A 12,187-nucleotide genomic window follows, 5' to 3' on the forward strand; every position below is an offset into this window, starting at 1 on the left:
ATGAAAATTAAATATTATCTATTAGTGTTTAGAGCTGAACCGCTGTGAAACAATCATGAAATAATGTTTTCTCTGATTTGCCTGCTGTCTATCAGCGCTGAGCGCCACCTCCTCCCATTCAGTCTGTAACGCGGACACAACACTGCACTGCCGGAGTCCGAGGAGGAGGACAGAAAAGACACTTTTGCTACTCATAATAAAAACTCCATGGGCTGCAATAATCCAAGATCAGAGGCTCACCGCAATTATAGGAAATATGCACCAGTGGGATAAAAAAATGAAGGTGAAAGTGATTGCATCCAGCAAGGACTTTCACCCAACGATGATTATGATGATAATAATAATAAATAATAGCAATAATGATAAATAATCTAACCCAATACATTCATAAAAATGAAACAAAAGAGCCTAACATAGGAAACAGATTATCATGATATTTATATTAAAATCCTACAAACAAGGAAAATCATATTATATTCTGTGGAAATCATCACCATAAAAACACTTCCAAGACTTCTATTAAAGTTTTTTTTAATGAATGTGGTTTTGATATGCTTTACATTTAGTTAAAAGGCAAGTTTCAATATTTTGTAAGACAGCCAGGCTGTCATAATTTATGCATACGCATGGTCTGAGGAAGTTCTAAATTTGTTTGCAGAATGAGGCCCAATGTGTACAGGTCCACAAGACACGGCAGATTGCAGCTGAAGGTCTTCTCTGCAGACTGGATAATGTGCTGCAGCCTGTTCTTGCTGAAAATGTTGTCTCTTGATCTTTTTCTCCCTTTGTTTGTCAGGGTCAGCATAGGACAGCCCCACAGAAGAGGATCTGATTCAGAAGTATTTCCATCTAAAGAAAGAGAAGAAAATGGAAATCAATATCATTTGATTTCATATGAGTCTACATGGTCACTGGTGTGTGAGCATACCTTCACTGTTTTCTGTTCCTTCGTAGGCTTAAGACGTGTCTTTGAAAAGAATGTCTTTCTCTCCCTCTCTTTTATTTCCCTAAATTTAACAAAGGACTCTACACCAGACCTTGCTGTTACAATGCCTCGAGTTTATTATAGCTTCCGCTTCGGTGAGAACAGTGCATATTTCCTCAAACTTGAGTTTAGCTTTCCCAAGCACTTTCCTGAGAATGATTTTAACTGACCTTACAAGCCTCTCCCAGAATCCGCCCCACCAGGCCGCTCTTTCAGCGATGAACCGCCAGGTGATGCCCTTTTCTGAGAAGAACTATCGTAGCTGAGGATCCTTAATGCTTCTCCACAGCTCCTTCAAGTCTTGATCAGCTCTCTTAAATGTCTTGGCATTATCTGAGTAGATAACCTTGCATAACCCTCTTCTCGAGATGAATCTTTTCAGGGCCAGCATAAAGTTCTCAGTGGACAGATCCGAGACCAGCTCTAAGTGTACCGTTCTGGTTACAGCACATGTGAACAGTGCAATGTATGACTTTGTCATGGAGCCCTGCGCCTTCACATAGAGCAGCCCTGCGAAGTCCACAACTGTGACCTTGAATGGTGGTGACTCTGTTATTCTGTTCTTTGGCAGTGGTGCTGTAGTCTGTTGTCCCGCCTTTGCTTTGAATTTCCTGCAAAGTACACATCTGGACACAACTTTCCTGACTACCTGCCGTGCCCTCATGGTCCAGTATCTTTCTCTGGTCTGCACTAAAGTGTCTCGTACACCTGCGTGCATTATCTTCTCATGTTGATACTGCACATTTCTGTGTATCTGTGGTCATCGGGCAAAATCCATGTATGCTTTTCTCTGTAAGAAAAATCAGAATGCTGGAGCCTTCCTCCCACACTGAGCAGCTCATCTTCATCCAGAAATGGTTTTAGCTCTCGGATTCTGGAGTCAGTGTTGAGGAATTTTCCTGCCTTCAGAAGGGCAGTTTCTGGGCGGAAACTCTGGTTCTGAGTTACTTTCATCCATTGTTTTTCTGCTTCATGCAGCTCTTCTGCTGTCAGTTCACCACACATTTTTGTGCTTGAGCGTGTGTTGTTTTTAAACCTCTTTATCCAGGCTGTCACTCGGAACACTGTTTTCAGTTTACTGTACCTTTCCAGATATAACACAGGTTTAAGGAGCTCTGTGTCTTGATTAACAAGCTGTACAGCAACCTGGTATTTGGATCTGAGTTCAGAGTTCATCTCATCTTCCTGAACAGCATCCTGAGTGCTCTCTGACTGCTCAGGTGACATCAGAACACAAGGTCCGTTCCACCACAATGTGCTCTGCTTCAGATCCTGCACCGTTAGACCTCTGGTGGGAAGGTCAGCAGGGTTCATTTTCCCTTGGCAGTGTGACCATGACTTTGGGTTGGTTTGAGACTGGATTTCTGTCACTCTGTTTAATACAAACTGTTTCCACTTGTGAGCAGAACTGCAAATCCAGTGTAGCACTAACATGGAGTCTGTCCATAGTCTGAGTTGTGTTCTGTCTAGTTCCAGGGCTTTCATGAGGGTGCTCCCCAGCCTGGCTGCTATTACAGCTCCCATCAGCTCCAGACGTGGCAGTGTCATCCTTTTGAGTGGAGCCACTTTGGACTTGGATGCAACCAGGCTTATGGTCATTTCTCCATCCTTTGTCTCTCCCTGCAGATAAGCCACTGCACTATACGCCTTTTCACTGGCGTCACAGAATAAGTGTAGCCTTAGATCTTGGTCATTCTGCTGCTGCGTGTGTGTTTTGTACCACTGTGGGATTGACAGCTGGTGCAGTTGAGGGAGCTCTGAACACCACTGCTGCCATTTTTTTGTCAAATCAGGTGGCAGTTCCTCGTCCCACTTGAGCCCTCTCTCCTACATTTCCTGAAACAGGCATTTTATCCTGATGGTGAAGGGGGTCAAGAATCCCAGAGGGTCGAAAATGAGAGCAGAGGACTTCAAAACACTTCGTTTTGTGTTCTCTCTTTCGTTCTGTATAACAAGCAGCCCCCTAAGGTCAAACACAAAATCATCAGTTGCTGGTCTCCACACCAAGCCCAGAACTTTCAGCACTGACCCATGTGTCTCTGGCTCTAACGTGCAATCCATCAGGCTTTCCTGCCATTTTTCTTTGAGCTCAGGAGAGTTCGTCATCCATTTGCATAGATCCATGCCCGCAGCAGACATAATGTTCTTGGCTGTTGTTGTCACTGCATGAGCCTCTGTCACCTCACTTGCACTTGAAATAAAGTCATCCACATAAAGTGAGGAGCTGATGGTTTCTACCACTTGTGGGTGTTCTGGCTCGTATGGTTTCAAATGCTTCCTTACGGTGGCTGCAAGTAAGAATGGGCTTGACGAAGCTCCAAACACCACTCTTGTCATTCTCAGCACGCGCAGCTTCTCATCCTTCTCCTCTGTTGGTGGGCCTGTGAACCACAGAAATCTCACAGCATCCCGGTCTCGTTCTGACAGTGATATCTGCAGAAATGCTTTCTTGATGTCTGCAATGTATGCTATTTCATGCAGTCTGAGCTTGATCAAAACACTCATCAGATCTGGATTCAGATTGGGTCCTGTTAAAAGACAGTCATTTAGTGAGGGACTTCCTTCTTCGTGGGATGAAGCATCAAACACGACCCACAGTTTTGTTGTCACCTTATCCGCCCACAATACAGTGTGATGAGGTAAGTAATATGTCTCACTGCTTGGTGGTGATGTATGCTCCTTAGGCACATCCTCAGCCATTCCTTGTTTTAAGTAGTCCTCCACTACATCGTTGTATCTGCTGTAAAGTGTGACATCCTTTCTTAGTTTCCGTTTCAAACCCTCAAGCTGTTTTTTTTTGCGATGCGGTAATTGTCCTGGAGTGGAGGATGGTTTTGTTGCCATGGCAACTCCACTTGGTAACGCCCACCCTTGAAGATGGAGGTTTCCTCGAATCGCTGCAACGCTTCCACATCCTCTGGGCTCTCAGGCTTCTCACTTGTGATGCCCAGTGACTCAAGCTCCCAGAATGCATGCAGCTGCTGGTCAATCTGTGCATCCTCACTGAGCTGAATATGCATACATGTTGTCTCTGTCATGCTGGATACTGCTACTGGGCCCTGCACTGCCCATCCGAAGGTGCTCTCTAGCGTCACCAGGCTCTCTGTCAGTCTCTCTACTCGGCCCGATACTATCTGCCAGTAGTAATCTGAGCCAATCAGCACAGAAAGTTCAGGTTTGTCCTCTCCAGGGAAATCTGCGAGTTGGAGACCTCTCTTTTTCATCTCTTTCTGTATATGCTCACCAGGGACTTTCATCACTGCCGTACACACTTGAGGGGTCACAACTGCCTCTATTTCAATGTTCTGCCGTTTATCCGAGACATTCTCCAAGCTGAGCTTCCCTATGTTGCGCTTCACTGTTGTTGGAGCAGAGGAGCCAAATGTGTGGAGAGTGAATGCCCCTTGTTTAGTGACAGGTAACTTCAGCGCCCTTACCACATTCTCATGTACAAAACTCCCCTGGCTGCCTCCATCTAACAAGCAGCAGACTATCTTCCTGCCTGTGGGCCCTACGACCCACGCCTTGGCGTTTTGTAGCAGCACAGTGTTCTCATTATATCAGGCTTGCTTTTTTCTGCTTGGGGAATTACTGAAGAAATAACAGTGTCTGTGTTTTCAGAAACGGCAGGTGGGGGTGCCTCAACTTTCTCACAAATCACTGCATGATGCCTGCCTCCACATGTGGCACATGACACACCCTTTGACCTGCAGAACTTTGCAATGTGTTTGGGTCCTAGACACACATAGCACCTGCCAAGCTTCTTCAGCTTTTCCTTAAATGCTGCCACCTGGTGGTCTGGACAGATTTCAGATTTGTGTTCAGCACTATCACAGAACAGGCAGTTTTGTGTCTTCTGGTTGGCAGTGTGAAGTGCTGCCGCTGATGTCATGCTTGGTTTCTTTAGTTTCTTGTCGCTGGCTGAATATGATTTGCTGCATGTTTTGTGAGCAGACTGGCTCTCTCTCAGGTTATATGATCTCACCATTTGCAAAGCTCTCTCTCAGCTCCTCAGAACCTCTTTCTGTAGGAACTTCAGCACATGAGGCACTCTCCACTCATCATCATCTCCCCTCTGATCGCTGTAATCCAGAGCCAGGTCCTCCGGCATCATCTGGAGCAGTATTGGGCATAACATGCCTCCGTAGGTGTCTGATACCACTCCCAGTGATTCTAGGCTTCTGATTTGAATTTCGCATTCATCATATAATCTTCACAGGAGTGAGATTCAACAGCTTTGGCATGTGGGCGTTTACAATGAGATCTTTCCTTCCAAAACTGTTTTGGAGTATATCAATGGCAGCATCATAGTTACTGTCTGTCAAGGTGAGCCCTGCTATTGTCTTTGCAGCCGTTCCTGAGAGGTACGTTTTCAGGTAGGTAAACTTCTCTCTTTTGCATAGGGCATCATTACTGTGAATAGCAGTCTCGTACTGGATCCAAAATTCCTGCCATAAACTTACATCTCCGTTGAATTTTTCGATCATTAGCTTTGGCAGTCTCACTGTCGGATTACTGTGTTGAGAGGCAGAGCTTGCGCTAACGTTACTTAGCCGAGCAGGGTGGGGATTGTCATTACTCACAGTTTCATGTGCTCTGAGCACTCGGTGAACTCGCGTCTTCATACTGATGATCTTTGTTCTTTATTAAGATCCCCATTAGCTGCAGTACTACTACAGCTATTCTTCCTGGGGTCCGACAATTATAAATACAATCAGAAAACATAAAAAACATTATAGGCAAAATTAAACAGAAAACAAAGTGATCTTTACACTTCCCCCCCCAAAAAATAGAAATAAAACTAAATAAGAGCAAAGTGAGCTAACACTTCCTCACTTGTGTCTCATCCTTTCTCGATTATAAAAACTATATCCAATACAGTGTTTGTATCTAATACATTCTGCAAATCATTATACATTATATATCCATTCTTCATTATCCAATATACCATATACCATATCCCAATCCCTATACAATGTACATTATATAAGGATGTACAGTATACAAACACACCATATATATTAAAGGATACATTACATCGTATATACTATATGTATTCATACATATACACACATTACATCCATCTATACTATATATCATGTCATTCATACATATCTACTTATACCATACTACAATATCATATACACACACATACATATATATATATACACATGTGCACACATACACATACCCACATATATATACATATACACATACACATTTAACAAACAACATACACTTTCCCTGTCTGCATTATTCTACCATATCTATCATCTTTTATATATATATGTATACACATACACACATGTATATGCATACACACATACATAAATGCACTATTCCTACTGTTGTATATGCATACACACATACATAAATGCACTATTCCTACTGTAATAGATGCAATTTTATTAATTTTTTGAATTGTTTTATGTTAGTGGTGAGTTTGATATGTTTAGGCAATGAATTCCATTCTTTCATACCTCTATACAGAACAGTTCGTTTGATTGCATTTGATCTTGCTTTAGGTATTGTAAATTTTCCTACAGCTGCATGCCTGGTGATGTATTTGTGATTTTCTGCACTGAAAGAAAGGTTTTTAAACAAAATAAAAAGTGTTTTTAAAACAGATATATTTCTAATAACAATAATCAGTGAGTATAACAGTCTGTCTTTGACCAACAACCAGTTAAGCTTCTTGTGCATTGAGATGATATTTGTCCGGTAGTCACATTTGAGTATTGTGCGGGCAGCTCTGTTCTGTATACGTTGTAGTTTGTTTAACATGTCTCCAGTGGCATTTGACCAAACTGCTCGGCAATAGTCAAGATATGATAATATTAATGATTGAATTGCTGTTTTCAGGATGTTTGGGGTCATAAAAACTGCATGTCTCCTCATAATTGATATGCCTCTCCCCATCTTTACAATCATATTATTGATGTGTTTTTTCCATGATAATTTACTATCTACTGTTACTCCCAGAAGTTTGGTCTCATGTACCTCGTGTACAACGATATCATTCATTTCAATATTTAATACAGAATTATTATCTATATTATAACTTGACCCTACAATCATGCAGTTAGTTTTCGATATATTCAAGACCAGTTTGTTTGCTTTAACCCATTCCGCCACACCTTTTAGTTCCTTATTTATAATAATTTCTAATCCATTATTAGTTGGTGCTGATGTGTATATAGTTGAATCATCTGCATACATCACTACGTTAGTTTTATCTAGTACATACGGTAAATCATTTGTGAAAATACTGAATAATAACGGACCAAGGCAACTCCCTTGGGGTACTCCACATGTCGTGGTTCTGGTTCCTGAATAGCTTCCATTAAAAAACACTGTTTGTGTCCTGTTTGATAGATAGCTGTGAAACCAAGTAAGTGCAGACTGCTCAAATCCATAGCAGGACAGTTTTTCTAGTAGTAAATGATGACTCAAATCCATAGCAGGACAGTTTTTCTAGTAGTAAATGATGATGGAGGGATGTCGTATGCTGTAAAGCCCTGTGAGGCAAATTGTGATTTGTGATATTGGGCTTTATAAATAAAATTGATTGATTGATTGATCAATTATATCGAAAGCGGCTGAGAAATCTAGAAATACAACACCAACCATATTTTTCTTTTCAATTTCTCTAAGCCAATCATCAGACATGCTAGTCAGTGCCGTTGCCATGGAGTGAGCCTTTCTGTATGCACGTTGAGAGTTGCAAATTATGTTATTAGTAGATAAATAGTCATTAATTTGTTCATATACAATTGTTTCCGTCATTTTTCCTAACACAGGTAACAAACTGATAGGACGACTGTTTGAGCCTGAAAAAGGCAGTTTCTTATTCTTAGGCAGCGGAATTACTTTTGCCTGTTTCCAAGCTTGTGGACATGTACAGCACTCAAAACTTAAGTTAATTATATGAGCTAATGCAGGGGCAATCTCATCAGCAGCCAGTTTGAGAAGCCTGCTGTCAAGGCCATCAACACCCGGTGGTTTATCTTTACAATTTTTCAGGAAATCCTTAACCTTATTTGTGTTTACATTCTCCAGTTTGAACTTGGAGTTTTTACTATTCATAATTTCATTTCTAATTAATAGGTGAGATATATCATTACTTAGATTAGGCATATTTTCTCTTAGTTTTTCTAGTTCATTCATTCATTCATCTTCTAACCGCTTCATCCTCTTGAGGGTCGCGGGGGGGCTGGAGCCTATCCCAGCTACATCGGGCGAGAGGCAGGGTACACCCTGGACAGGCCGCCAGACTATCGCAGGGCTGACACATAGAGACAAACAACCACTCACGCTCACATTCACACCTACGGACAATTTAGAGTCACCAATTAACCTAGTCCCCAATCTGCATGTCTTTGGACTGTGGGAGGAAGCCGGAGTGCCCGGAGAGAACCCACGCTGACACGGGGAGAACATGCAAACTCCACACAGAAGGGCTCCCACGCCCGGGACCAAACTGGCAACCCTCTTGCTGTGAGGCGAGAGTGCTAACCACCACACCACCGTGCCGCCCGTTTTTCTAGTTTGTTTATAAAATAATCATTTAGATAATTTGTAATTTCCCTGGGCTTAGTAATAAACTTGTCATCTGTCTCCAAAAAGGATGGATTTGTTTTGTTTTTCCTACCTGTCAGATCATTTAGGATATTCCATAGTTTTCTGCTATCATTACCCACTTCCTTAACTCGATCTTCAAAATATATTTTCTTTTTTTTTCCTGTTAAGTTTTGTAACAAAGTTTCTCATTTTCCTATAGAGGTCCCAGTCACATTTATTTCCTGTTATAATTGCTGTTTTTTTTTCATTTGATCTCTCATTTTCATAGCGTCTTTAATTTCTTTGTCTAACCAGGGTGTTTTGGCATTCCTGACAGTAAACTTCTTTAATGGTGCGGTTTCTCCACCAGAGGCAAAAATAAATAGTTGAACTTCAACAGGGCAATTTCAGGGTTGTTTGCTGTTGACACTTCTGACCAACAGATTTCTTTCACATCATTAATAAATAAATCATGATTAAACAATTTGTATGACCTTTTGAGTATTATTGTGGGTCCAGGTCTACTTACTTTAGTGTTTCCAACAACTATGATCAGATTATGATCGCTGCTGCCAGTTGGCACAGACAATATTTTATTACACTGCTCCGGAGAATTTGTAAAAACATGATCGATGCACTTAGATGTTTTGGTGCCATCACTCTTCACACATATTCTAGTAGGTTTATTTATGATGTGAGTAAGTCCACATGTATTTGTTGCAGTTTGCATTTTGTTCTTCAGAGGACAATTTTGAGCAAACCAGTCAATGTTAAAATCACCCATGAAGTAAATATCCAGACCCACAACATTATTATTATCCAACATTTCACAAATTGTATCAAGATATTCATTATTGGCACTAGGTGGTCTATAACAGCAACCTAGGAGTATAGGCTTTCGATGAGGTAGATGAGCTTGTATCCATAATATTTCAATGTCGTATTGCATCATATCAGTACGTATTTTCACAGGCACTTGATTCTGAACATAAAAAGCTACTCCTCCACCATATCTATTTCTGTAATTTCTGTAAATGTTGTAACCTCTGACTGTTTATGTGCGATACGCAAGCCTGTCTTTGATTGTTTGTGTTGTGATGTGATTGTGTTAGTCATAAAAGTGTTAGAGGAGTCTTTTTTGTTGGCATACCTTCATTCATATACAGCTTAGCATGGTGTGCTGGTGCGAGGATGGATGATCAGCCTGTCATGTCTGAGGTAGGCGATGTCTCCTTTTTCATGTGCAGCTTTCATCTTTGGTATCAGTTCTTTTCTCTTTAACCGTACAGCGTCTGCGTAGTCCTCGTTGATAAATATTTTAGTCCCCTTAAGGTTCTTGGCTCTTTGCAGGACTGCAGCCTTGTCCTTGAAACGCAGGAACTTGACAACTATGGATCTTGGTCTTTCTCTGGCAGCTTCAGGTTTACCTGTGCGGTGTGCACGCTCCACCTCAATCTCCCTCTGTAGCTGTAACTTCTTCTTCAGCATGTCTTTTACTTTCTCCTCTGAATCCGCCCAAGATTCACCTGGTGCTTCAGGTATTCCGTCAATCACGATTTTGTTCCTCCTTGATTGACCCTCCAGGTATTCTTGCTTGTCCAGGATGACCTGTAGACTTTCACATAACTTCATAATGTCTGTTTGAATTATGTTGCAATGATCTGACTGTTTTGCTTGAGTGATCTTCAGTTCATCAACATCTTTCTGTGTGAATTGTATGCTTGATTTCAGATCCTGCACTTCTTTCGTGATTGCATCCAACCTGGAGTTAGTCGAGTCCAAAATGACCTTAACAAAGTTTTTAAAGATGTCTTGTTGTTGCTGTAATAGAGCAGTGAACATGTCTTTCTGCTGATTCAACAGGTCATTTACCTGAGTGAGCGATACATACTCCTCATCAGTGTTTTTCTGCTGCTTTGGTCCCATTTCCGCGTACCTGGTCAGGCAGGCAAAGGTAACAGGTAGCCAAGCAGTGACAGTGGGAAACAACTGAGGGAAGCAGCCGGGGTAGAAACCGCTAGCTCGAGTTAGCCCGTTTGCTAGCTCGATGGTAGCCGCTCGCTAGCTCCTGCTAGAAGCTCGATGGTAGCCGCTCGCTAGCTCCTGCCGCAAGCTCAATGGTAGCCGCTCGCTGGCTCCTGCCGCAAGCTCGATGGTAGCCGCTCGCTAGCTCGTGCCGCAAGCTGGATGGTAGCCGCTCGCTAGCTCCTGCCGCAAGCTCAATGGTAGCCGCTCGCTAGCTCCTTCCGCAAGCTTGATGGTAGCTGCTAAGTAGCCCAGTGGAGTGCCCGGCTTTACTCGGGCTAGCTCCGTCTGCTCGCTCGGAGGAGTGCCCTGCTTTACTCGGGCTAGTTCCGGCTGCTCGCTCGGTGGCTCGGTGGAGGGCCCGGCTTAACTCGGGCTCGCTCCGGCTGCTCGCTCGGTGGTGGTAGCCACTCGCTCGGTGGAGTGCCGGCTTCACTCGGGCTAGCTCCGGCTGCTAGCTGGATGGTGGTAGCTGCTCGCACGGTGGATTGCCCGGCTTCACTTCGGGCTTACTCCGGCTGCTGGCTCGGTGGTAGTATGAGCCAGTTACAGCCTCTGACAGATATCAGAACTCACCAGGAAGTTGAAAACAAGCTGAAATATTTTTCTGCAATTCAGTAAACGCTGCTCCTGCAGCACAATAAGACAAGACAAGAAAGCGTCCCAGTGCAGCGTGTAACTGCTGCTCCTGCGGTCTCTGTATTCCTCTGCAAGTTCAATCTCCGCCTCCACGTCTTCCAGCGGCGTATGTTCCTCCATTAAGAAGTCAAGCTCACACAAGCTGCCCTCCTTTGCTGACAGCACGGCCAGCATCTCTCGCACACAGCCAATGTCTGGGTCTTCCTTAATAATTCAATATCAATCTGATTCAGCAGTCTTGTGGTGGAACTCCGTATTGTCCGACGCTTTTTCACCTTTTCAATACGTTGTTCCCCACCGTCCAGTCGCTCCTCAGTGTCTCCATCTTCGTCGGCCATTATCTCCTGTTCCTAGGTTTCGGCACCAAAAAATGTTGTAACTTGTTCTTATGACTTTAAAAATGACGAGACCAGACTCCGAACTTAACGGCAAAAATCATCTTTAGTGAAGAAAAAAGGACATACACGTTTGCTCATGTAAACGGGGAGTACAGCTTAAACGCTAACAAGCGGCTCTGCTAACAAAACAAAACACTGACGTCATTACGTCATATGCGTGCCCGCTCTGAGCATTCTGGGAAATGAAGGCCCCTTTAATACAATGTATAGCCTTTCCTGAGAAATGAACTTATATACTTATTACTTCAAATCAAATGCTCAAATAAATGTGTTTTTAACTTATTATTCATCACATCAACTGTTTTAACATGCATATTAAATTATTAGCAATTCTTAATTCTTAATAAAACATGTTTCCTCAACTAAATTCTCAACACAGAAAAAGGCTGAACTGAGGGGCTGCATAAAAGGTACAGTACAAGACAAAAAAGGTTTTTTTAAGACTAAGATTCATGCAAAGCTCTCATGGAGTCTGAGGATAAAACTGGAAAATGAGCAGATCCCCTTTAAGCTCACTAAAGGTCTCATCATTGACCTTTGCAAGTTATTTTGAAACACATTTACAATGCTTGCAACTGAA

At 42.6% G+C, this 12,187-nt stretch overlaps 1 protein-coding gene across 3 annotated transcripts; it reads right to left on the reverse strand.

Annotated features, from left to right (window-relative positions):
• Nucleotides 1–514: 514 nt before the first annotated feature.
• On the reverse strand, nt 515–11,769 carry LOC126388379 (uncharacterized). 3 transcript variants are annotated; one of them, XR_007569744.1, is made up of 2 exons: nt 11,485–11,769; nt 515–849 (listed from the first exon to the last, which is right to left on the reverse strand). XR_007569744.1 is itself a non-coding variant. In XM_050041500.1 (2 exons), the coding sequence occupies exon 1, from the start codon at nt 10,469–10,471 to the stop codon at nt 9,713–9,715; it is 759 nt and encodes a 252-aa protein (XP_049897457.1). In that variant the 5' UTR covers nt 10,472–11,769; the 3' UTR covers nt 515–849; nt 9,696–9,712. The 3 variants fall into 3 exon arrangements, 1 of the variants encoding a protein (XP_049897457.1); XR_007569743.1 differs by lacking the exon at nt 11,485–11,769 and adding an exon at nt 1,156–6,103; XM_050041500.1 differs by having other exon boundaries at nt 9,696–11,769.
• Between the last annotated feature and the right edge of the window lie 418 nt (nt 11,770–12,187).

This window comes from Epinephelus moara, chromosome 1 (genome assembly GCF_006386435.1).
Source record: "Epinephelus moara isolate mb chromosome 1, YSFRI_EMoa_1.0, whole genome shotgun sequence".
Taxonomy (NCBI): Eukaryota; Metazoa; Chordata; class Actinopteri; order Perciformes; family Serranidae; genus Epinephelus; species Epinephelus moara.

Bases quoted from the DNA above. Each gene is read 5' to 3' on its own strand.
- LOC126388379 (XM_050041500.1), bottom strand. From the start codon at position 10,471: ATGGGACCAAAGCAGCAGAAAAACACTGATGAGGAGTATGTATCGCTC.